This window comes from Myotis davidii, unplaced genomic scaffold (assembly GCF_000327345.1).
Source record: "Myotis davidii unplaced genomic scaffold, ASM32734v1 scaffold530, whole genome shotgun sequence".
Classification (NCBI taxonomy): Eukaryota; Metazoa; Chordata; class Mammalia; order Chiroptera; family Vespertilionidae; genus Myotis; species Myotis davidii.
The window spans coordinates 691,470-716,715 of record NW_006282272.1 but is presented as its reverse complement, the minus strand read 5'-3'; the positions used below and the strand labels follow the sequence as shown (position 1 = coordinate 716,715).

At 39.6% G+C, this 25,246-nt stretch overlaps 1 protein-coding gene across 5 annotated transcripts in view; it reads left to right on the top strand.

The window, feature by feature from the left end:
* The window catches only part of USP9X (ubiquitin specific peptidase 9, X-linked), a 52,222-nt gene that overhangs the window by 4,294 nt on the left and 22,682 nt on the right, over positions 1–25,246 (top strand). For 3 of the 5 annotated variants that reach the window (XM_006752807.2, XM_015558421.1, XM_015558428.1), the window contains exons 3-22: positions 127–206; positions 1,571–1,683; positions 2,741–2,959; positions 5,146–5,261; positions 5,460–5,711; positions 5,785–5,923; positions 7,920–8,072; positions 8,948–9,052; positions 9,473–9,679; positions 11,083–11,219; positions 12,639–12,787; positions 16,349–16,436; positions 17,051–17,393; positions 18,763–18,858; positions 19,365–19,576; positions 20,558–20,798; positions 21,124–21,273; positions 21,675–21,795; positions 23,071–23,201; positions 23,351–23,629. In XM_006752807.2, coding sequence (XP_006752870.1) covers positions 127–206; positions 1,571–1,683; positions 2,741–2,959; positions 5,146–5,261; positions 5,460–5,711; positions 5,785–5,923; positions 7,920–8,072; positions 8,948–9,052; positions 9,473–9,679; positions 11,083–11,219; positions 12,639–12,787; positions 16,349–16,436; positions 17,051–17,393; positions 18,763–18,858; positions 19,365–19,576; positions 20,558–20,798; positions 21,124–21,273; positions 21,675–21,795; positions 23,071–23,201; positions 23,351–23,629 — 3,331 coding nt within the window. The remainder of the gene's footprint in view (positions 1–126; positions 207–1,570; positions 1,684–2,740; positions 2,960–5,145; positions 5,262–5,459; positions 5,712–5,784; positions 5,924–7,919; positions 8,073–8,947; positions 9,053–9,472; positions 9,680–11,082; positions 11,220–12,638; positions 12,788–16,348; positions 16,437–17,050; positions 17,394–18,762; positions 18,859–19,364; positions 19,577–20,557; positions 20,799–21,123; positions 21,274–21,674; positions 21,796–23,070; positions 23,202–23,350; positions 23,630–25,246) is intronic. The other 2 variants (XM_006752808.2, XM_006752806.2) reach the window with 1 other exon arrangement.

Here is a 25,246-nt window from a genome sequence, read left to right as displayed (position 1 = left end):
TCTGCCAACCTTGTTTCAGTATTTTAATGTTATTTGAATATTAGTATTTTCATGATGACGTATTATAACTAGTAGCTCATTTATAGTGCACTAATCAACATCTTTTTATACCTTTCAAACTCGTAGGCCTCGGTGGGTGGTCCCAGTGTTGCCGAAAGGGGAATTAGAAATGCTTTTGGAAGCTGCTATTGATCTTAGTAAAAAAGGTGAGTTCCGGTGTTGGTAGCTCTGCATAGTGTGCGCTGCTACATAGCCTTTCACTCCATCGCTGAGCACTTGCCTTTTCCTCTTTCACATCTAACAATGTTTTCTTGACGTGGCTTGCGATATATGCCTAGAGCAGCGGTTCTCAACCTGTGGGTCGCGACCCCTTTGGCGGTCGAACGACCCTTCCACAGGGGTCACCTAAGACCATCCTGCATATCAGATATTTACATGACGATTCATCGCAGTAGCAACATGACAGTGATGAAGTAGCAACGGAAATAATTTTATGGTTGGGTCACAACATGAGGAACTGTATTTAAAGGCCCAGAAGGTTGAGAACCACTGGCCTAGAGCAAGGGTTCATGTCCTTTGGACAGCCTTAAGGGTGTTTGTAAACTTTCTGAAGTTATACATAAAATCTGTGTACATGCATATTTAAAGCAAACTGCCTAGCTTACATGGTTTTTTATTTAATACATAGGAAAAGTTTGATTTTTCTCTAAAAAAACTTGAAAGATGAGGTCAGTTTTTTTATTTTTTTCAATAAGCCAAGAAAAAGGCATCTGGTCTTTTTATTCTATCATCTAGAAGTAAATACTTAATGTTGGAATTAATCTTTTTCCCCAATGACTTTGGTCTACTTCAGGTGCAGTTGAATTCTCCTTAGCAAAGGACTACTATTGTAGCATTCCCTATTCACTTTTTTAGGAATTGGAAATTAAAATAAAGGGCAGTTACAGTTTTTGAAATAAATGTTTTTATTGATTTCAGAGAGAAGGAAGAGGGAGAGAGAGAAGCATCAATAATGAGAGAGAATCATGGATCAGCTGCCTCCTGCACGCCCCACACTGGGGCTCTACCCTGTCACTTGGGCATGTGCCCTAACCGGGCATCAAACTGTGACCTCCTGGTTCATAGGTTGATGATCAACCACTGAGCCACACTGTCCAGTCGGACAGTTATATTTCAGTTCCTGAAATAGGGTAGCCATGGATATGTTCTAGTTGTCAGTAGGTATAAATAATGTAAAAAGCAATGAAAACGCATGATCAGATTTCAATTATTTTCCACTGCCTCAAGTATTTTATGTTCATTTGCACATTTATCAATTCAAATTTTTAGAGACTTCTGTCCTTGACATGATCTAGGCACTGGACATATATCTTCCCCACCTCTATATTTCTTTTCTGGGACTATCTTGTCATTTCTTTTATATAATTAAAATCCTAAAGCTCTAATCGGCCTTTGCTAGCTGTCAGTGAATAGTTTATAATTAGTTACTACCTTTTATTGTATAATTAGACATCATAAAACAACCAGAGAAATATTTTGTTTACATTAATTGTTTTCCCCTTTTCCTTAGGCCTTGATGTTAAAAGTGAAGCATGTCAGCGATTCTTTCGAGATGGGCTCACAATATCCTTCACTAAAATCCTTACAGACGAGGCAGTGAGTGGCTGGAAGTTTGAAATTCACGTGAGTCTTGCATTTGGACTTTAAAAAATTCAGATTTATGAAGTGATACTTGTATTTTTCATTCATACACACACACACACGTATTTGGATATATATATATATATATTTGATCCTTTGGTTGAATTAAAAAGGTTTGAAAATGCAGAAGTTTGAGAATGCTTTTTATAAATTATAATTTCTATTGAAGGAAGCGTGGTCATTTAGAATGAGTATGAGCTTTAGATTTAGGAAACTTGGGTCTAATCTGCGACCTTAGGCAAATCACCGCATTTCATTGACATGATGATGCTCTTAGTTGTGAGGTGCACTGCTCATTTCTTATGTGCCACTAAGGGAGAAACATACCCAAGATGGGGCTCTAATACCTGGGACACTAGGTTAATGCAGAGAAATCAACCCACCATACAGAGACAGCAAAGAAACCTACATGCCTCAACCTTGGCATGTGACAGAGGTGAAAACGGAAAATTTAAACCACAAGCCGCTATTCAAACATATTTGTAGTCATGAATTCAAATCGTAGTTGTGGCACACAAAAACTCTCCAGTGGAGCATTGAAAGCATTCTCAGGTGTCACCAAGTGACTGGCGAAAGCACACAAGCCCTCTATGGACACCTTCAGTCTAGCAAAATGCACTGTAACTATAGACCTGGAAACTTGGCAAATGCTGGCACATTTTCGCCTTGAGGCTTAGCAAATCTCCACCTTGGATAATTGCTGTATTGTTTCCATTTTAGAATTGCCGCCTCTAGTATATAAATTCCACGAGAAAAACAGTGGTAATTTGCATCTTGTCTGTGGACATACCGCATTGCCTTCTTGGTTTCTAAGCCGTTCCAAATGGCTTTTGAAACTAGGTACTATGTAAATTATAAAGTAGATGCAAATTTGTCTTTTGATATGTCCGTTTGATCCCAATATTAGTGAAGTGTCCAAATGATCAATATAGAAGAATGGAAAGAGCATTACAACATAATTAATGAAGATCAGAAAGTATTTGTTTGGAATTGCAATGTTTTGATGTAGTGCATCACCTTTCCCCCATATCCATAACAGAGGTGTATTATCAATAACACTCATCGCCTGGTGGAACTATGTGTGGCCAAGTTGTCCCAAGACTGGTTTCCACTTCTAGAACTTCTCTCCATGGCCTTAAATCCTCATTGCAAGTTCCATATCTACAATGGTACCCGTCCGTGCGAATCCATGTCCTCAAGTGTTCAGTTGCCTGAAGATGAACTCTTCGCTCGTTCTCCAGACCCTCGCTCACCAAAAGTGTGTGGTTTGTTATTTTCACAATTCCCTGTTACAGTTGCTTTGCTGTGCCACAGAACTTTAAGCGATTGAACCTACTAGCAATGTAGGGAAGAATAATGTAATATTGCTCTTAAAGAGGTCTGCATTATTTTGTGTTTGGGGATTTCTTTTTCTGCTTTATTGAGGTATAATTGACAAAATAGCTTTGGACTGGATTTTTTTAAGCTTTCACTATGTAGTTAGTCCCCATTGTTCTGCCCAGCCTCTTGGGAAATCGTGCTGATTTGGGTTAGTATAAAGCAAACCGTATTTTTCCTTTTAAATACTACTCTGACCAAGGCTACAATTATGTCCAAGGTTTCGACTCCAAGATCAAGTATATCCTATAAGTGTCTAATGTGTCATAAAAGTAAAGTTACAGAAATGATAAATGAAAGCAAAAAGTAAAACATCAATATCAATGAAATAGTATACATAAATGCAATTACATAAAAGTTCTCTAATGTAAATTTTTTATGTCGGCATAAACGGTGTATACTTTAAAATATATCCCTAACTGTATAATTCTTATGTAAATATTATATAATTAACAATATATTTTTAATTTTTAGACATTAGGGAGACATTTTTAATATTGTAGGTCCTATAAATAGAAAAAAAACAGCCAGGAAAATTTCAATTTACGCATGTGATGGTGGGTTTGTTCTGTTAGAAGTGAAAACGGTCACAAGGTGTTGAATTTAGAGCTGAGGTTTTCTGATACTTCCCAAGGCTCATATTATTGCCACTTCCGGCTTATTTGTGCTTGAGCAAATCAAATTAATTTTGAAATGGTGGCAATCTCCAAAATATACCTGTATTCCTGTCTTTATTTTAGTTTATGTTTTCCTGTGTAGGTCAGTAATAATCTGTAAGAGACTCACAGGTAACAACTTAATTTAAGATGGATTCTAGTTGAAGATATTTTCTTTCTTTCAAGCCTAGCTCTTGAGTATTAATAATTACTGAGTATTCTTAATTGTTTAAATATACATTGCACCTGAAAACTTGGGGAGCTTATATCAGCCTAATGGTTTCATCCTGATTACTGAGGTAAAAATACATCACATCAGTGTGTGTGTGTGTTTAGGGTTGCTGGATGCCAAGAGGCACCTGGTGAATTGTTTTGAATTAGCTTATAAGACCAAATAAAAAGGTAGGAAATAATGAATTTATAGAAATATGACAGAGAATTTCGTTAATTTAGATTCTCATAAAACCGCATCAGAACTACCCCGAACTCCAGCCTATTGTCTCTTTAAATTAGTTCCTTTTACTTAGCATTTTTCATTTTTGCTAGACATGGCTTTTGGTTTCTCGATTGTGGCAGAAATTATTTTGCTTAAGGCTTAGTGGAGAAACTGGCTCTTATCCTCCCCTCAACGGCTTCTAAAATGTGGCCTTTTAGAAGAAGGCACGGTATCAGGTCATCATGTGTACATAAATGTTTAGACACATTTGATTCTTAGATCGCTAACATTTTAATTCACTTAAGTTTCCACATGTAAGCATGCCTTTAGCTACTAGTACATCCCCGTTGGCATTTTGAGTCGCTGTTATTTCTTTGGGAAGCAGTTGAAAGACAGCCTATACTATTACATCGTGGTGCCTCTAAGATGAGCACTGAGTGCATTCCCATGAGTCAGCAAAAGCATCAACCTGCATGTTCTAGTTAGGAGAATCAGATCATACCAGGGATTGGTTACCTGTAACAAAAAATGAATTCAAACATCTTAGTTACTCAATATATCCTTCGAGTGTGTGTGTGTGTGTGTGTGTGTGTGTGTGTGTGTGTGTTTAAAGAATCTTTTATCCTCTTAGATTTTTAAAAATATGTTTTCAGATGATAAAAAGGTATTTTCATATGATGGGATTTATGAAATCAAAGTCTGGCTTCTAATTCCTGTGCACCAGCTGTATTGGTCTGAGCAGACAGCTGTGCCTTAGTCATGAACTCTGTCCGGCTACTTAGGCTTCTGTGTCTCAGCGTTACTGTGAGCATGTGCAGTATTTTGTGCTATTGGGTTTTTTAAACATGGTTTTACATAATAATTTTCTTTTATTGAATTTCTTGCTTCTAGTATGTTTCAGTCAAGAAATGACTTCAGATAGTACTTTTGCCCCTAAAGGCAGGAAGTTAACTTTCTTCATTAACTGTATTGCAGGGTTGGCTAGTGGATCTCCTCAACAAATTCGGCACTTTAAATGGGTTCCAGATTTTGCATGATCGTTTTATTAGTGGATCAGCATTAAATGTTCAAATAATTGCAGCTCTTATTAAGTAAGTTGTGTTTTAAACTAAATCTTCAGTGCATTCTAGAAATTGCTCGATAAATTGAGTTTCTCTTTTCAAGTATGGTTTCTTCTTTAACTGATAACTTGGATTTTTAAAGTTAATATAAATAGTCGAGTTCAGTCCTAGTTCCTTGTAAGAAATCATGTATTACAAGAGTAATCCTTATTGCCTTTCTTATTTCAGACCATTTGGACAAAGCTACGAATTTCTCACTCTTCACACAGTGAAAAAGTACTTTCTCCCAGTCATAGAAATGGTTCCACAATTTTTAGAAAACTTAACTGATGAAGAGCTGAAAAAAGAAGCAAAGAATGAAGCCAAAAATGATGCCCTCTCAATGATTATTAAATCTTTGAAGAATTTAGCATCAAGGGTTCCAGGACAAGAAGAAACTGTAAAAAATTTAGAAATATTTAGGTTAAAAATGATACTTAGGTAAGATATTTTACCTCTTGAAACAATTATTTATTGGACACTTAGAATCATACTTACTGAGTTTCTTTTACAGATTATTGCAAATTTCTTCCTTCAATGGAAAGATGAATGCACTGAATGAGGTTAATAAGGTGATTTCTAGTGTCTCGTACTACACTCACCGGCATGGGAACCCTGAGGAGGAAGAGTGGCTCACAGCTGAACGAATGGCAGTAAGTCCTTGATTTTCCTCTCATGAATATACCCAAGGCAAAAGAGAGAATAGCTCTACTCAAAAGTCAGTGTTTGCATTTCAGAGAAAACCGTGAAATTGAGAGGTGTTTGGATTGATTTATGACTCTGCTAATCCTGATAATTTTTTGCAATAGCATAGTTTATTATTTGGTAGCTAGAGGCTCAGTGCATGAAATTTGTGCAAGGGGCTCGGCCCTTGCAGCCCAGGCTTCGTCTGGACAGTCCTTCTGCTGTCCAGGCTAATTAGCGTGTTAGCTCTTTATTATATAGGATGATATGAGCATCTTAGCACACCTGTGGTCAACTTACTGCTGAAATAATTATTAGCTTGTTGGGTGGGGTTGGTTGAAAAGGAGCATATAAATACCATCTCGGAAATAGATTGGTCAGTATTTGGCACTTAAAGATTTTCAAATAGGAAATACGGTTGCTAGAATAAGATCTACATGATTTACTGTTTGATCATTTTAAGAACATAAGCACTTAACATTTATATCATTTTGACATTGAAAGTTTAGGAAACCTTATTTACCATACATGTTTGTATATATGGCATTTTCTTAACTATTGCTAATTAATACTGCTTGTAATTTTTAAAAAATTTTATTCAGTTTATTTAAACTTAAAGGGGGTGGGGGGGGGGTCAAAACAGTTCACCCATTTCTCTTATCCCCTGCCTCTTGCAACCACCCATCTGTTCTCTATGCGCTTTCTTTGGTGTGTTTATTTGTCTGGCCCCCGGTTGTCACAAACGGCAAGGTTTCATTCTTTTTGTGTGTGTGTATGGCTGAATAATATTCCAGTGTGTGCACCAGTTTCTTTACCCACTCCTCTATCAGTGGGCACTTGGGTTGCTCCCTTATCTTGGCTATTGTACAGAATGTTGCAATGAGAGTGCAGATATCTCTATGAGAGAAGCTCATTTCTTTGGGAAATGTGCCCTCTAGTGGGATTCCTGGATCATACGCCAGTTCTGTTTTTAACAAACCTCTGTCCTTTTTCCAAGCTGGTTGCACAAATTTACATTCCCAACCACAGTGTACAAGGGTTCCTTTTTTTCATCTCTTCACCAACACTTCCTTGCCTTTTCGATGGTGCCACTTTTTTAAAAAAATATATATTTCATTGATTTTTTTACAGAGAGGAAGGGAGAGGGATAGAGAGTTAGAAACATTGACCAGCTGCCTCCTGCATGCCTCCCACCGGGGATGTGCCCGCAACCAAGGTACATGCCCTTGACCAAAATCGAACCCGGGACCCTTGAGTCCACAGGCCGACGCTCTATCCACCGAGCCAAACCTGCCAGGGCTCGATGATGCCACTTTCACAGGTGCGAGGTACTAGCTCATTGTGGTTTTGAGTCGCATTTTGTCTGGTGACTGATGTTGAGCATCTTTTCATGGACCTGTGGACCATCTCGATGTCATCTTTGGGAAAATGTCTATTCAGATCTTCTGCCCATTTTTAAATTGGATTGCTTTGTTGCTATTGAGTTTTATAAGTTCTATACATACTTTGGATATTAGCTCCTTAATAGATACACGATTTGCAATTATTTTCCTCCCATCCAGTAGGTTGCCTTTTAGTTTTGTTGATGGTTTCCTTTTCTGTGTAGAAGCTTTTGTTTGATGGAGGCTTGCCTGTTTATCTTTGCTTTGGTTATAATGTAGTTTTTAAAGGAAGTATGCTGCTTTAAAAAGATGGGTCGAATCACCTTAGTGCATACTCTCTGACAGTACTGGCGAGACCTCTGTGTAAGAACTGCCCTTGTTCTCAAGGTCCCTTCTGTTTAACTGGGGAGAATGATTCGAATGTGATACAAGGTATGGAGAGGTGCCTAGTCATCGGCCCTGGGCTAGGGGTTTAGGTGGGAGACGAAAGGTTTTGTGTGTGTTGTCTGTCCATTCAGGCAGATCCCTTTAAAAGCTTCTCTGTTTAGTTCCTGCTTTAAGACGATTTCCGAATTGTGTTTAGGAATGGATACAGCAGAACAACATCTTATCCATCGTCTTGCGAGACAGCCTGCACCAGCCACAGTACGTGGAGAAGCTGGAGAAGATTCTTCGTTTCGTCATCAAAGAAAAGGCTCTGACCTTACAAGACCTTGATAATATCTGGGCAGCACAGGTATGGAATGTAGAATAGTGGCTATTTGAATTTTAAAAGAAAGAAAGACGTTAATACTAAGGAAATAGAGTAGTTGGTAATATTAATATATTTAAATGCTTGTTGTTTACAGCGATCCTGTCAGGAATCTTTTTGAAATAGCCAATAATACATTTTAATAAAGATATATAACATTATCTACAGGATGTATTTGGTCATTGTGGGTGGTTTTAAATAAGAGGCAAACTGTGAAATAAGGAATGTCTATTAAAAGAGTGAAGGACATCTCTAATTGGTTTCTTCAAAAACAATACAAAGAAAAAGGTCACTGTGAGGAGTGAGATCACTAGATTGTTTATAAAAATCTATAATTAAAGGACTTCTAGTTTCTCAGAAAGAAGAGAAAACACCTTTATTTCAGGGCTGGAAACTGATTGTTTTTCTCCTACGTGCAGTGTTAAAATTGGCACATTAAATTCAATAACGAAGGTTCACGTGAATTCCCATGCATATCAAAAAAATTAAATTGTCAGGTTTTAGATGGCAGTTTTAAAGCATTTAAAATGTCACACATTTTTTATGTTCGTGTTTACACAGATGGAGCTGGGAATACTTTATTAATTAACTAGAGGGCGGGGGCGGGAGGGGAGCACAGGAGGGCTCCAGGGCGTGTCAGGCCCATCTCCCAGTGCCAATCAGCTGGACCCCAGCAGCAAGCTAACCTACCAGTCAGAGCATCTGCCTCCTGGTGGTCAGTGCGTATAATAGCGACTGGTGGAATGAACGTGTAGACACTTGGCATATTAGGCTTGTATTATACAGGATGGTTGTCAGCAGGCCCTACACACTCCTTCCGTGCTGTTCAAAGTCTCTGGTTTTCTTTGGGTTTTCACTAGGCGGGGAAGCACGAGGCCATTGTGAAGAATGTACATGATTTACTGGCAAAGTTGGCCTGGGATTTTTCTCCTGAACAACTCGATCATCTCTTTGATTGCTTTAAGGTAAGAATTAACATAAATTAAAGGAGCACCATTTTATTTTTAATAAATTTCACTTCTTAGATCTGTGAGTTGTTCTAGATCAGTGGTTTTCTACCTTCTGGCCCTTTAAATACAGTTCCTCATGTTGTGACCCAACCATAAAATTACTTTCGTTGCTACTTCATCACTGTCATGTTGCTACTGTGATGAATCGTCATGTAAATATCTGATATGCAGGATGGTCTTAGGTGACCCCTGTGAAAGGGTCATTCGACCGCCAAAGGGTTCATGACCCACAGGTTGAGAACTGCTGTTCTAGATAATCACTATGAAGAATTCTGTGCTCAGCCATGTTTCTGTGATGAATATATAGCTAATCTGGGGACTGGAAGCAGTGAGAAAGAAATACGTTGTTTCATGTCATTTAAATGTCTTTTCTAGGCGAGTTGGACAAATGCAAGTAAAAAGCAGCGGGAGAAGCTGCTGGAGCTGATTCGTCGTCTTGCGGAGGATGACAAGGACGGTGTAATGGCGCACAAGGTGCTGAACCTCCTGTGGAACCTGGCCCACAGCGACGACGTGCCCGTGGACATCATGGACCTGGCCCTCAGCGCCCACATCAAAATACTCGATTACAGCTGCTCCCAGGTGAGCGGGTGCTGCTTGGCGCGCGTCTCTCTCTCTCTCTCTCTCTTTCTCTCTCTCTCTCTCTCTCTCTCTCTCTCTCTCTCTCTCTCTCTCTCTCTCTCGGGCTCTTCTTCACAATTAGGGTGGCTTAGCTACAGAATAGTCTCAGGTTATTCCAATATTTTTGAAGTAATTTTCAAGGATTGATTTACTTTGTTTGTATAAGTTTACGTCCTCTTCTTAGGTGTTTGGGGTGTCATCTGAAAAGCGTTTTAGTCTCCTTGGGAGAAAGGCAGTACAGCCCACACAGGCAGTATAGTGGTGGTGGTTTGTTACATGTATGGTGCTGAAATGCCACTTTCAACCACATCATGAGATAGAAGATATTAAAGCTGGGTAGAGACTTCAGATGGTGAGGAAAGTTACGTTTTCTTTGCTTATAGAGAAGTTAGAAAAAATTAATAAAATTTCCTAAACAGCAAAGCATTCAGTGCCTTTTCCTGCAAACAAATGACACAACAGCTTCCCTGCATTCTAACTTGTGGTATATGTATCCTTTTAATTCATGCATGGACATTGCTGAACAACCAGTTTCTCACTTAATTAGAGCTATTTGCTACACCGATGAACTGAAATTTCAGTAAGAGCTGAAATAAGCTCAAGTAGGTGTGTGTGACAGATGCTACTGTTTTTTGACTCTGCTTGTTTGTGACCGTTCGTTAAGTATTTATTTAATATAGCAACCAGTAACTGGAGACACACAAAACAATTCGAACTTAAAATTAAGTGCGCAGACCTGCATTTCTGATTATTATTGACTGGGGAAGGAGTAAAGTACATGAGGTATGAGAAGTAAACATGGTACATGAAATAACGTTGGCTCTAACTGTGCTTATACACGTTTCTGGCCCTTTCTCTCCTTGTGTGTATGTGGACATATCCTTGTTTTTATTTGTGGTGAAACTTAGTTGCCATACCATCATTGGCAAAAATATCCTCAATGTTCCTCGGTGTACTAAAAGCAAAGCTGTGAAGTGTAACCATCAGGGTTCTCTGTTATTGCTGAATTTTATTATTTGGTAGAATCTCTAAAACCATTGATATAGCTCAATGCCCACTTCCTGGCAAATGTTTCAAATCCCAGTTTCTGTCAGTGTGCCTAATGCTTCATCTCTAGACCTTTGTGTAGCTAGCTATAGCTGTATCTGAGTCTCTGTCATAGCGAACTTTTCTAATGTCTTACTTTTTAGAGTTTTGATAGTAAATGTGAAATAAACATGTACTTAAAGCAACTTTTCAAATTATCATTGACCTCTTTACTGCAGTTACGGCATAATGTTTGTGTTGCTTATCGTACAAGAGAAGCTCTGTTTTATAATTGTGAAAGCTATATTGACCTGTATAAAACATTGAAATCGTTTAAGGACCGTGACACACAGAAGATCCAGTGGATAGATCGCTTTATAGAAGAACTTCGTACAAATGACAAATGGGTCATCCCCGCTCTGAAACAAATTAGAGAAATTTGTAGTTTGTTTGGGGAGGCACCTCAGAATTTGAGGTAAGGCTTTTAACAGAACATTTCAGCATTTTCATTGATGGCTTTTGAAAAGAAACAGCAGCATTATCAGCTGGTAAAAGCAAACAAGAAAATTAGACTGGGCCAATCGGCTGAGAGAAGAGTTTATTTGGAAGAAAAGATTATCATAACCACCTCCTTGGTTTTACTGATGAGGAAGTAAGCTACAGTTAAGTGATACATATCACAAGCAAGACAATAATACTGCCTTCAGGTTCTGGGTTCAGAATTCCCTCTTCCTTCCAGCAAGTGAGCCGGGCAGTTTCATGGCTTGTGCTGCGTCAGTTTCATCTCTCATTTCCGTTTTTCCTTCCTGCCCGTGTCCCTTTCTGCCCAGTGTCTGCCCCTTATAAATATATTATCTCACTTGCTAAATTGTGATTCCTGGAATAATTTGTCCTTGTATTGTTTGGTTACAGAGTTGGAATTGATAACATGAAAAAGAAAAGGGTGGGGAAAAGAGAGCTGGGTGTAATGCAGAACGTATTCACAGTGGAATCAGGATTCCTAGGTTATGACCCTTGTAGCCAAACAGTCATATCATTTTGTCAAGATTCTCTAAACGAAAGAAATGTATTTTCTTTTCTTTTTTAAATGTATTTTTATTGATTTTTTACAGAGAGGAAGGGAGAGAGAGAGTTAGAAACATCGATGAGAGAGAAACATCGACCAGCTGCCTCCTGCACATCCCCCACCGGGGATGTGCCCAAAACCCAGGCACATGCCCCTGACCGGAATCGAACCTGGGACCCTTCAGTCCGCAGACCGACGCTCTGTCCACTGAGCCAAACCGGTTTCGGCAGAAATGTATTTTCTTATACGTATAAAATTAAATGATTGCCAAGATCTTTTACAACTCTCGATTATTACGATTATGCCTAATACAGAAAAGGCCACGTGTTTTGGTTTTAACACTTGAAATTTGTCTTCTGCTGTGTGTGTGTGTTTTTTTTTTTAAGGCTAGAAAAATACTATGAAATTACAAAAACTAGGAGTAAACAGTGGAGAAAATTTAAATTCTTTACTGTAATTACTGCATAATTTTTGTGGTGCTAATCTGGCAAGGAGTGTTTCTATTTTATAATTCTACAAATAGTTATGCAAACTTAAGTGCTTTGGCACTAGTATAACATGAAAGTAGAAATCGGTTATTAAAGTAAACGCCCATTGGTGTGGTAGTGAAGAATATTAATGTATTTTGTGTGTAAAATAATAATGGTTTGTTTTATTTTTGGTGGCATTGGTTTTCTTTTAAATTGCTTGCCACTAAAGTTAAATGACCAAAAGTACGCTTCTGTTATGAAAGAACCCATTTGAAGTTTTTCAATTAGTAGTTAAGAATTTAGAGTATATAAGCTCTTTTGATTCCAACAGAATTAATTGCCTAATTATATTGTTAAGTTCTTCTCGTTTCAGTCAAACTCAGCGAAGTCCCCATGTATTTTATCGCCATGACTTAATCAATCAACTCCAGCACAATCATGCCCTAGTTACTTTGGTAGCAGAAAATCTTGCAACTTACATGGAAAGCATGAGACTGTATGCTAGAGGTATGTACTACAAGCTAACAGGAATTATGGGAAATGACAGCAACTTCCCTTCCCAGCTGGGGGGCGGGGTCAGCATTAATTACCTTCAAAATGACAACAGATATATTTTGTGTTCCTTTCTTAGCTTATGACCCACTTTCACTTTCCTCTTAACTCTTACACACTCTTAACCTCTGGCCAGCATTTCAAGGCTCTTTAGTCTTTGCCTGCCCCACTCTCCTTGTTAAACTTTTTTCCTTCCCTGCCTGGAGGCTGTGACCACCTGTCCTACAATTGTTTATTGCTTTCTTAGGTAGTACTTGACTCATTTTCATCTTTTGTGTCCTTAATACCACCACCATTATCTTTCCAGGAAAACTTTTTTGTCTAAGTCTGTTCCATTAAGTGCCTCGATTTATGAATTAAAAATTCACAAGTAGGGAGATGCAAGGCTACAAGAATCCACATGTTTTCATGGGTTTCATACAAGAATCCACATGTTTTCATGGGTTTCAAAGTGTGAAGTTGTTTAAACATGTCACTGTCGAGTTTCCTGTTTTTGTAACAGCCAATCTGTAAGTGCCGCCATCGGTGGAGCTCCGTTTCAATGCCCTTTTGCCCTCTGACAGTTGTAGAGTCTGTGTGCTGGAGTTCAGAGGTATTCTTAGTACATATTCCTCTCTCTCATGCCAAATTCATAGCGCACACGCACCCCCCAAAAAACACACAAAAACTGTCCTATAGGCTCAAGTTTGTTCCCATAGCTATGGAAAGGAAACCGTGTATAACCAATGTTAGAGGTAGAATTGAACATAATGATTACTGAACATACCATTTCTTGACATTTTATAGTAGACTTTGCAGAAGTCAATAATACATATTTTTAAAATATATTTTATTGATTTTTACAGAGAGGAAGGGAGTGGGATAGAGAGTTAGAAACATCGATGAGAGAGAAACATCGATCAGCTGCCTCCTGCACACTCCCTACTGGGGATGTGCCTGCAACCAAGGTACATGCCCTTGATCAGATTCAAACCTGGGACCCTTCAGTCCACAGGCCAACTCTATCCACTGAGCCAAACCGGTTAGGGCCGATAATATATTTTTAACCATTTGTACACTTAGTCTATAGACGCAAGCGGCGGGCCTTTTTTAATTAAATTCAAAATATCGTGGCAGTTACCTGGTTAAAATGAGGGTGTTTCTAATGCTCATTATTTGAAGAGTATATTGGGTAGACTCTGCATTGTGTAAAATCCCAATATACCTATGAAACATGAGAGCTTTTCTTAACATCTATATACATTCCTATATAAAACTCAGATAAACATAAGTGTAATTGAGGGTTAACATCAGCTTCCACAGTTCGCTGATATTCTCAATTTCTGATAACTATCTCACCAATATTGCTATCCTGCCCATATTTCACCACTAGCATCTTCATCTTTGGAAGAAAACATTTCTCAGTGGTATAGTCAGCTGATTCTACCTCCTCTTTTAACATTATTTAGCTAAAGTAATAAACTTACTAAAATCCTTAACATTTAAAGTCTTTTTATGTGAATACAACACAAGATAAAACCACCTGTTTTTTGTTTTTTTTTTAAATATATTTTATTGATTTTTCACAGAGAGGAAGGGAGAGAGATAGAGAGAGTTAGAAACATCGATGAGAGAGAAACATCGATCAGCTGCCTCTTGCACATCTACCACCGGGGATGTGCCCGCAACCCAGGTACATGCCCTTGACCGGAATCGAACCTGGGACCTCTCAGTCCACAGGCTGACGCTCTATCCACTGAGCCAAACCGGTTTCGGCAAAACCACCTGTTTTCACTCAAATTTTAACTCATTGGTAGGATTGCTATAGACCTTAAAACTTTAAAACTCTTAGGAAAAAACATAGGAATAAATCTTTGTGGCCTTGGGTTAGGCAAAGCAACATTTTTAGGGGAGAAAACGTGATATATTGAACTACATCGAAATTTAAAACTTCTGCAAATGATACAATCAAAGTAAAATGATAACCCAAGAATGGGAGAAAACATCTACAGATTATGTATCTGGTAAGGGACTTGTATCCAGAATATATAAGAACTCTTACAGTTCAACAGTTAAACAACCCAATTAAGAAACAGCAGAGGATCTGTGTAGACATTTCTCCAAAGATAAGCACACGGCCATTTGGTGCATAAAAAGATGCTGGATTTCGTTAGTTATTGGGGAAATGCAAATTACAACCACAGTGAGAAACTGTACACTTACGAGGATGACAAATGAAACAACAGCAGGCGTTGGCAAGAATGAGGAGAAGTTGGAGCTTTTGTACGTTGTTTGCGGGATTGTAAAGTGGTGCAGCCACCTTGGTATACAGGTTGGCAATTCCTCCAAGTGGTAAACAGAATTGATCATACAGTTTACTCCCAGGTAATTTATATACCCAGGTGAAATGAAAACATAGTTCCATGCAAAACCTTGAACGTGAGTGTTAGCCAGAAAAGTGGAAATAACCTAAGTGTCCATCATTTGATGGATGAACAGTATGTTGTAGATGCATACAGTGGAAGGCTATTTAGCAGTAGTAAAAGAATGTTACAGCATGGATGAATCCTGAAAAACGTTAGCCTAAGCAGAAGAAAGCCAGTCACAGACCACATATTGTCAGATTCCATTTATGTGGAATGTGTCTCTTTTTGAGGTGATGGGAGATCTTATAGAATGTGAGGGTAGGCGGTGATGCTCAAATCATGTAGCTTTGACTATACTAAAAACCATTGGGTTACACATATTAAGTGGCTAGGTTTCATGGTATTTGAATTGTGTATCAATTACAGATGCTTCTTAAAGTGACCTTTTCTCATGAGTTCTGAAATGGATTCTAGACAGTTTGGCAGTTTGTAATGACAACCAATTTATGTTAGCCTTGGCCAGAGACATGAGTTAATTTAGTCTCATCTACTTTTTCCTGTTTTCAGTGGGATCTCTAATGGCTGGGCAGCATGATTCAAAAATGGGCCGTGTGGCTCAGTCTTCATTTGCCCACTCACTAATCACAGGGTTTGTTTGGAGCTGAATGTTTACAAGGAAAGGCACCACCATCTTTGTTTTCACAGCCGGGAAGCTTTTTTATAACGAAGTATAGGGCCTCTCCATTCCCGTTTAGCATAGAGGGATCTTTCTTCTTGACTTTGCTTGATCATTTGGGTCCCAGGTCTTGGTAAAGTGCTGCCACCTGAATAAAAGGGGGCGGGGCGGGGGGTGATGCTAAAACTAGTGGGCAGAGAAACAAGACAAATTACATAGTCGCAAAGTAGCTCCCCACAGATTACAGTGGAGAAACCTGGTCAGTAATTTCTTTTATAGCACATTTAATGGATCCTTCCTTTTGGTTATGTATAAGGAAAATTTATTTTTGTGGGGGAAATAGGAGCTGACTCGAAATCACCAATAATTAGTAAACTTCACGATGCCTTTTTATGTCAAGTTGATGACTTTGTAAGTGACGTCATTTTCTTTGATTAAAGTCCCAGTGATGTGGGTGTCTGAATACGCCATACATGATTTTCTTTTAATTTGCAGACCATGAGGACTACGACCCACAAACTGTAAGGCTGGGAAGTAGATACAGCCACGTTCAGGAAGTCCAAGAACGGCTGAACTTCCTGAGGTTTGTGTCAATGAATCACTGCGGCTCTATGTAAGACACAGATGAGAAAGCCAGCTTCATACGAGGTGTCGCTGGGGTCTTTTTTAGGTGGCCTTTTTCCACGCGGAAATCATTGCCTGAAAGTCACAGGACATCTCCCCATGTGTTCGTTCATTAAACATTTAGAATTGTTGTCTGAGTTTTAACTCTTCTTCTTTGCAGTGCTTGAAGAGAACACATTTTAAACTTTTATACAGAATTCTGTTCTTAAGCGCAAGTTGCCATCTTTTGAGACAACCTGCTAGAGACCCAAACTGACCGTAATGGCGTCAGAGACACTCAGGAAGTGGGGGCAAAGGGCTGCTGGACCAGCACCCGAAAGAATGCTGGGGTCCTCCGGTGCCTTGTGCACCCCAGCAGTGCTGGTAGAGGCCGTCCCGAGTCATGTGCTAATGTTACTCAGATTGGGTTCCTTAAGCCAAAGCTAAACGTAGTGGCAGGCTGAGTTTGCTCAGTGGTGTTTGGTTTTCAATGACTTTATGTATAGATTGCCTATATGTATAGATATCTATAGATTGCATCTTGGGGTAAACACGATGTAGCTCTGATGGCTTGTTTTTTCCCGTTTTTCCAAGATTCTTGCTGAAGGACGGCCAGCTGTGGCTGTGTGCCCCGCAGGCGAAGCAGATCTGGAAGTGCCTGGCTGAGAACGCCGTGTACCTGTGCGACCGCGAGGCCTGCTTCAAGTGGTACTCCAAGCTGATGGGGGATGAGCCAGACTTGGACCCTGATATCAACAAGGACTTCTTTGAAAGCAATGTGCTCCAGCTCGACCCTTCCCTCCTAACGGAAAATGGCATGAAATGTTTTGAGCGATTCTTCAAAGCTGTGAATTGTCGAGAAGGAAAACTGGTAGCAAAGAGGAGAGCATACATGATGGATGACCTGGAGTTGATAGGGTTAGACTACCTTTGGCGGGTAAGTGAAGCATTGTATGTGATAGAGCTTTTCCAATAGGGAAGGAGCCCCAGTTCTGCATGTAGGTGACATGTCTGCGTCTTCCCTGGCGCTTATCCCAGGAGGTAGTGATAGCTCATCTTAATCATAAAGGGAAAAAAAAGATTTACTCTCTTAGCAACTTTCAAATATGCACTCAGTATTACTAACTTGTCAGCATGCCATACATTACATCCTGAGACTTGGGTAATTTATAGCTGGGAGTTTGTGCCTTTTGACCAACTTCACCCATTTTACCCATCTGGCACCTCTGGCAGCCACCAATCTGATCTCTGTATCTATGAGTTCGGGTTTTTAATTTGTTCTTTGTTTTAGATTCCCCATGCAAGTGAGTTCACGTGGTATCTGTCTTTGTCCAGCTGACTGACTTCACTGAGCGTGATACCCCCCAGGTTCCTGCATGTTGTCACAGTGTGCTGTTAATTTATCATTCCTGCCTTTAAAAACCTGACCTGGTCACAGCAGTGTGTATTTATAATTTTTACATCGAATCTTTTTCTGCAAACTAGCTAGCCTAAGCTCTTCATTGTGGTATTTGATTATTTAGATTTTTGGATTAAGTAAGGGGTTTGCAACATTTTTAAATAGTTGTTAAATTTTTCAGTAATGGTTGACATGTTTTCAGCATTTTTTTAAACAGCAGAAACCCTTTTTTAAAACAAAAATGTACACACTACTCCACAACATAAAACTAGTTGAAGCGCGGAAGGAAAGCCTGTGTACTTTTTCTCCTCAGTCTCCTTGTGCTCCTCCGCTCCCTTCCCCAAGCCTGTTACATGGCTCAGCCCTAAGTCACCTCCTCAGAGTGCCAGACTTCTGCATCTAATTTCAGTGCCACCGGCATAATGAGGTGAATGATAAAGATCTGAAGAAGTTACTTGGGGCAGGTGAAATAGGTAAAGGGGATCAAGAGTACAACCTTCCAGGTAGAAGTCCTGGGGGTTTTCATGTACAGCACAGGGAATACAGTCAGTGTTGTAATAACTTTGGGGTCAAATGGTAACTAGACTTAACCGTGGCGGTCATTTCGTAATCTATACAAATAATCACTAATGTACACCTGAAACTAATATATATTGTATGTCAGTAAAAACAATGGTCTTGATTAAAACATATGTCCTTAGGAAAATGAGTCTTCCCTTCAACAAATTTCTTTATTCGAAGACTTGCCTTTATCTTCTTTATTTTGGTCTGTTTTCTCACTTAATTGTACTTGGTTTTCTTGATTATCGAAGTCGGTGTATCCTGAAATTATTGAGTACTATATGAAAAATAGCTGAGGGGATGGTTTGAATTGAAATGGCCAACTAAGATATCTTTTTGATCCTAGGTTGTGATTCAGAGCAATGACGATATTGCCAGCAGAGCTATAGATCTCCTTAAAGAGATATACACAAACCTGGGGCCAAGGCTACAGGTCAATCAGGTGAGGACTGATGTGCATTCAAACATACACAAATTGAAACTCTGGTTGAAGAACTCTTTTTCCTTTAAAGAACTTTTCTTTAATTTAGAATTAACTAGGAATTCTTTTGTTTCAGCTCTTACAAATATACCTAAAATATTTGGTCCCTATTTCTCGTATAAAATGCTGTCTAAATGAATCTTGTCCTAATAATTATCTTGAAGTGATCATTTTGAGTATGATTATGGCAAGAGATTGTGACTGAATTTCTTTTGATTCTAACACCTAATCCTGAAGTTTTCTTTTTGAGTATCTAATTTATGCTTATATGACTCTTGCTTCCTTTGACAATGCATAGCATATTTTATTATCAGTATAGACTCCCTGGCTAAAGATGATCATGGTTAATTGACGGCTACCCTTAAATGAGTTGTTGCCATCTTTGATTGGAATAAAGTTTTATGTGTGCCTTTAATTTTTACATTCCAAAGCAACTTGAACTGTCATATTTGACCCGTTACTTATAGGTGGTGATCCATGAAGACTTCATTCAGTCTTGCTTTGATCGTTTGAAAGCCTCCTATGACACGCTGTGTGTGTTGGATGGTGACAAGGACAGTATTAATTGTGCAAGACAGGAAGCTGTTCGGATGGTTCGAGTGCTAACCGTGCTGAGGGAGTACATAAATGAGTGTGACAGCGATTACCATGAGGAAAGAACAATTCTGCCCATGTCAAGGTTAGTGACAAAGTGATCCACCAGTGCTGTTGCTTAATGCCTTGGTATTTCCTAGCCAGTGTGGCTCAGCTGTTGAGGGTCGTACCGTGCACCAAAAGGTTGCTGTTCAACTCCTGGTCAGGGCACTTCTCAGGATTGGGTCAGTTCCCTGATGTGGTCCACGCAGGAAGCAACAGATCAATATTTCTTCTCGCATTGATGTGTGTCTCTTTCTCTCAAATCAATGTACCAGAAGAAAGCGTTGGGATCTTGACCATGAAGAACATTATTTGCATCTTTTAAAACCTTTGGTTAATCCTAGACCTCTTTTTGTTTTTCGGGATCTGTTTTCTGTTTTAGTTTTTTGTTCGTGTTCTCACTTGTCAAGTTTGCTCTCTTGTTTGTTTATTTTTGCCAATGACTTATTTTCTGGTAAGTGTTGCAGGACTATTTCACAGTTAAAGTGTTTTGATGCCATTCATTTACTCCGTTAAAAATAATGGCATAGTAAGATGAGAGAGTAATTGGAAAGGACTTTTTAAAGGTGCTTTGACAGAGAGCCAACATCATTTTGAGGGGGTGAATTCTGATATTAAGAGTTCTTCAGAAAAAAATGAGCACCTTAGCATTTTTGTTGGTGCTCTCAAGATAAAGTTACCTTCCACATTTGCAAAGTCCTGGTGAGTTGGGCTTAATAGCATTAAAATAAGTTACATGTTTACTCATGTCTGTTAATTTCTTATAAACTAGATGCTTCATTTTCTGCAACCATAGGTAGAGTAGCAACAATGGAATGTTGTGTTTTTAAGATCACTTATAGTATTTGTAGTTCAAAGGAGCAGTCAGTACGTTTTTATGTTCAAGACCCTAAAAATAACTAGCCTTAACTCACTTTCTCTGGTTTAATAAAAAAAATAGTCAATATTAGATTTGTAGCTTTATCTTTGCAAGAAGATTTGCAAGTTGCTGAATGTGACGATGTTTTCTCTCTTGTTCCCCCAGAGCTTTCCGTGGTAAACACCTCTCTTTTATAGTCCGGTTTCCGAACCAGGGCAGACAGGTTGATGACCTGGACGTGTGGTCCCACACAAATGACACGATCGGTTCCGTGCGGCGGTGCATTCTCAATCGCATTAAAGCCAACGTAGCCCATACAAAAATAGAGCTCTTCGTGGGCGGGGAACTGATAGATCCTGCAGATGACAGAAAGCTGATTGGACAATTGAACTTAAAGGATAAATCGGTAAGTATCTATGAATACCAAACTTTTCAAGAAAATCAAAGCCGAGGCTATCTTTATTTCCGCAGTCAACATTTCATTCAGTAAATGTGAATTGAGCATCTGTTATGTGTGAGGCTCTGTATTAGGTGTTGGAATTATAACATTAAATAAAACAGGCATCGATATTACAATGTAGGTAGAGGAAAGGCTTTCTAAAAACGAATCATATGGTTATATTAGACAACACTTGGAAAAAACATAGCACGTAGGTTTTTGTTGGTGTGTTACTGACTTAAGTCTTGTGTGTTTTCCTTGTCTTTGATACTAAATACTATGTCATTTGCAGCTAATTACAGCCAAGCTTACACAAATAAGTTCCAATATGCCTTCGAGCCCTGATAGCTCTTCTGATTCCTCAACTGGATCTCCTGGAAACCATGGTAACCATTACAGCGATGGGCCCAACCCAGAAGTGGAAAGCTGTTTGCCCGGGGTGGTGAGTAGCTTTGAGTTACTGTATGCCAGGCACTGTGCTAGCCTCTTGGAGAATAAAGACCTATATTGAATAGGGTGGTTTTTTTCCTGGAGGAGCTTGTAATTTACTGTGCCTAAATATCAAACAACTTTATAGTTAACAGTGAACTTTAGAGGGGATCCCTCTGATATATGAGAGAAATCTTTTAACAAAATAGTAAAAAAGAACTCATGTAGCAATTATTGGAGGCAGCTTGGACAGTGTATTTCTTGAAGGATTTGTAAAGGTGGGAAGAGGGGAAGGCAGACTATTTTAAAGACTAGAAATGGCATAAACAGAAGTGCGGCAGTTAAACAAATGTATTGGGCCTTCCTGGGGAGGTGTAATTTACAGGTGAACGTTTTGTGTGTTTTGTATTCTAGATAATGTCACTGCATCCCAGATACATCTCTTTCCTTTGGCAAGTTGCAGACTTAGGTAGCAGCCTAAATATGCCATCTCTTAGAGATGGTGCAAGAGTGCTTATGAAACTTATGCCACCAGGTAAGATTAACAAAAAACAAAACTAAAAATACTGCTGATAAAGTACATGCTGGCCAATAACAGGATGTATTAGCAACTTCTGTTTGTAGATGGAACACGCCTTATGGCATAGGCCAGAGCAGGAGTTGGCGATCTTCAGTCAACTGCCTGATTTCGCAAAGCCTGGGAGTGATGGGTGGTTCTTCCCCCCCCCTAAAACAAACAAACAAACAACAAAACAAAAAAAACCCTCTTTCAGATAGAATTCATGGACAGGGCCAGTGCTCTGCTCCGGGGCAACACCCTGTCATTGTACAGGTTCTCCAGAAGCCTAGAGCTTCTTTTACATCGCCATCCACAGGGATTGTATGGTCTCCCATTAGCCCATTTATTGAATCCCGCCTCATTGTAATGCTATTTTCCAATACCCTCCAGCCACCAGCTTGACCAGAATCCCTGGTCTTATTTTTAAGAGCGTAATGCCACCAGGTGGCGACAGTGAGCTCTGGCCAGGCAGCTCCAAGCAGGGAAACTTGAGGGCGCTTCTTTATTTTTCTTTCCATATTTTATATAATCAAAGTATAGGCCTAGATTTGAAATAGCCAGCTTCGAAAAGGCCAGTAATGACTGTACTATAGTATTTAGATCAGAGACTTTGGACTCAACCAGACTTTAGTTCAAATCCTGGTATGCAAAAGGGAGCTAACAATAGTAACTATTTGATATATGGTCTGGTGACTGGGACGTAATCAGTATTCAACAAATGTTAGCTTCTTTTCTGTCGCTTGGTTGCTACACACATACACTCAACACTCAAAGGAAGCAGGGGTCCTGGCCGGTGTGCTCAGTGGTTGAACATCAACCTATGCACCAGGAAGTCACTGTTGGATTCCCAGTCAGGGCACATGCCTGGGTTGTGGGCTCAATTGGAGGGAAGAGCTTCCCATTTTTTCCTTTTTGTTATTTTCATTAAGAACTTCCTTTTGAAGTGTTGTGTTTTTTTTTTTTCAGTCTCCAGTGGCTGGAGGGGGGGCTGGAGGCCATGTTGATTTGAAGTCTGAGTAGGAGGAGCCTGCTTCCTTACTGGGGTTTGGTTGGCTGATGAAAGAGCCCTGGTTTGTTTATTTACTTACTTAGCCATTCTTTAATCCAGATCTGGTTATGTCTTGTGAAGTTGGAGCCTATAACTGAACTGATTGTTACTTCATACTAAAGTCTTCAAAATATCAAAAGTGAACTGCTTATGCGTGCATGACGGATGTTTTGTCTTAGCCTGTGTCTCTCTCCTTTTCGCAGATAGCACAACAATAGAAAAACTGAGAGCGATTTGCTTAGACCACGCGAAGCTTGGAGACAGCAGCCTTAGCCCATCTCTTGACTCGCTTTTCTTTGGTCCTTCCGCTTCCCAAGTGCTATACCTGACAGAGGTTCGCTTTTTCCTTTTGAATTTTCCCCGCGTTCTTCACATTTGACCTTTCTATGCTAACTCAAAAAAGTTCCTTAGCCGTGGCGATAGGGGAAATCGGCGTTACCTTTCTAAGACCCTGAACACAGGCCTTTCCCCTTTCTTTCCCAGGTGGTCTATGCCTTGCTCATGCCTGCTGGTGCGCCTCTGGCTGAAGACTCCTCTGATTTCCAGTTTCACTTCTTGAAAAGCGGTGGCCTGCCCTTAGTCCTGAGTATGCTGACCAGAAACAACTTCCTGCCCAATGCTGACATGGAAACTCGCAGGGGTGCCTACCTCAATGCTCTGAAAATAGCCAAGCTGTTGCTGACTGCCATTGGCTACGGCCACGTTCGCGCTGTGGCAGAAGCGTTTCAGCCAGGTGTAGAAGGCGTGAATCCTTTGACATCGGTAATACGGGCTTTTTAAAAATCTATACTAATAAAAGAGTATTATGCTAATTAGACCGGGTGACTGGACATCTTCCGGACAGGGGGCAACCAGGCCGGCAGGCAGGCGAGCAGTTAGGAGCCAGCAGTCCCACCCACCGTGCATGAATTGTGTGCACTGGGCCTCTAGTCTTCTAATAATAATAGATGGCCATTTTTAAAGTTCAACTTCTCAGCAACACTTAAGTATAAAGTTCAAAGGTAAACTCTCTCAGGTTCCTTTCCAGTGATACATTATTTTAGGGGCTTTTTCTGTTAAAGTTTATTTGTATTAAAAGTGCAAATGCTTTTCACTCACTATACTTGGAGAGGCTAGTTCTTCAGTGCCCCTTTAAATCCTGTTTGACTTTCAGTTCTTTTAAACCTAATAAAGTCTCCATATGAGTTTCTTATGGACTTGTATTTGTCCTGCATTAAAGACACCAGTGGGAATAAAAAAGTTGTAATTGATTTAGCCTGTTGCCACCAGAAGTTCTCACGATTTGCCAGAATTTAATGCCTGTTAGAGGTGTAACGATGCATTTAATACTGACTAAAATTGGGAGTTATATGCATCATACGTGATGATTTGCTAAGTTACTGATAGTAGATAAAGACATCAGGAATATATTCTTTTTTTTAAGTGGCTTAGGTTTTAATCAGGGAGGTTGGAATGTTGATTAGATATGTGATATTATAATGTCACATATAATTGAGATAATAGCACTTATAATTGTTTTGGGTGTGATAATGGTACCGTGGTTATGTTTAAAAGGACTATTTCCCACCACCACCACCCTTTTTTTTTTTAAGTAGTTGCTGAAATAGAAATGAAATTATATATCCAGGATTTATTTTCAAAATATATCCTGGGCTGGTCTGGGCTGGGGAGGGGATAGAAAGCAAGGAAGGGGCATAGTTAAACAATTTTGGTCCTTTGTTAATAATTTTTGGTGCTTGCCAAATAGGCACATGGGCATTCTTAATACTATTCTCTCCACTTTTGTATATTTAGAAATTTTTCATTAGTCTCACATAGCCTAAGTCATACATTTTTTGATCCCATGTTTGTGAGGATAGAAAGCGTGGTTCGGGATTAGCTAAAACGTTCTCATCACAGTCCCTGGTGCGGGTGCTTAATGGCACGCACAGGAGGCAGGGCCATGCTTCCCCCTCACTTGTCCCCTTTACAGCATTTATTCCGAAAATGGGCCATGTGCCTACAAAGGTACATAATGGTTCTACTTAAACTGTGGAGAAGGGTCAGTACAGCTTGAACAGTGGTCAGAATTGCCTGAAAAGAACTCCTTCAAAGTCATCTTTTTCTTGTGGGTTTAAAAACGTGGTTATTCTATTAAGTAAAACACTGATACCTTTCATATTTTTGCACTTCTATTCTGTTACTGATTTTTCTTAATTTTTTTCCTTTTCAAAGAAGAATTTGGTCATCAGGGCCCAGGAGCAGGTCTGCCCAGGAGCGTGTATGGGAAAGATGTGGAGCAGTTTACAGGGTCTCTAGCTAGGGCTGCCGCCTGTCGGTTCAGTTCACTGCCTCACCCTCACCCTTACAGTGATGCTGAGCCCAGAGCTGGGGCAGGAG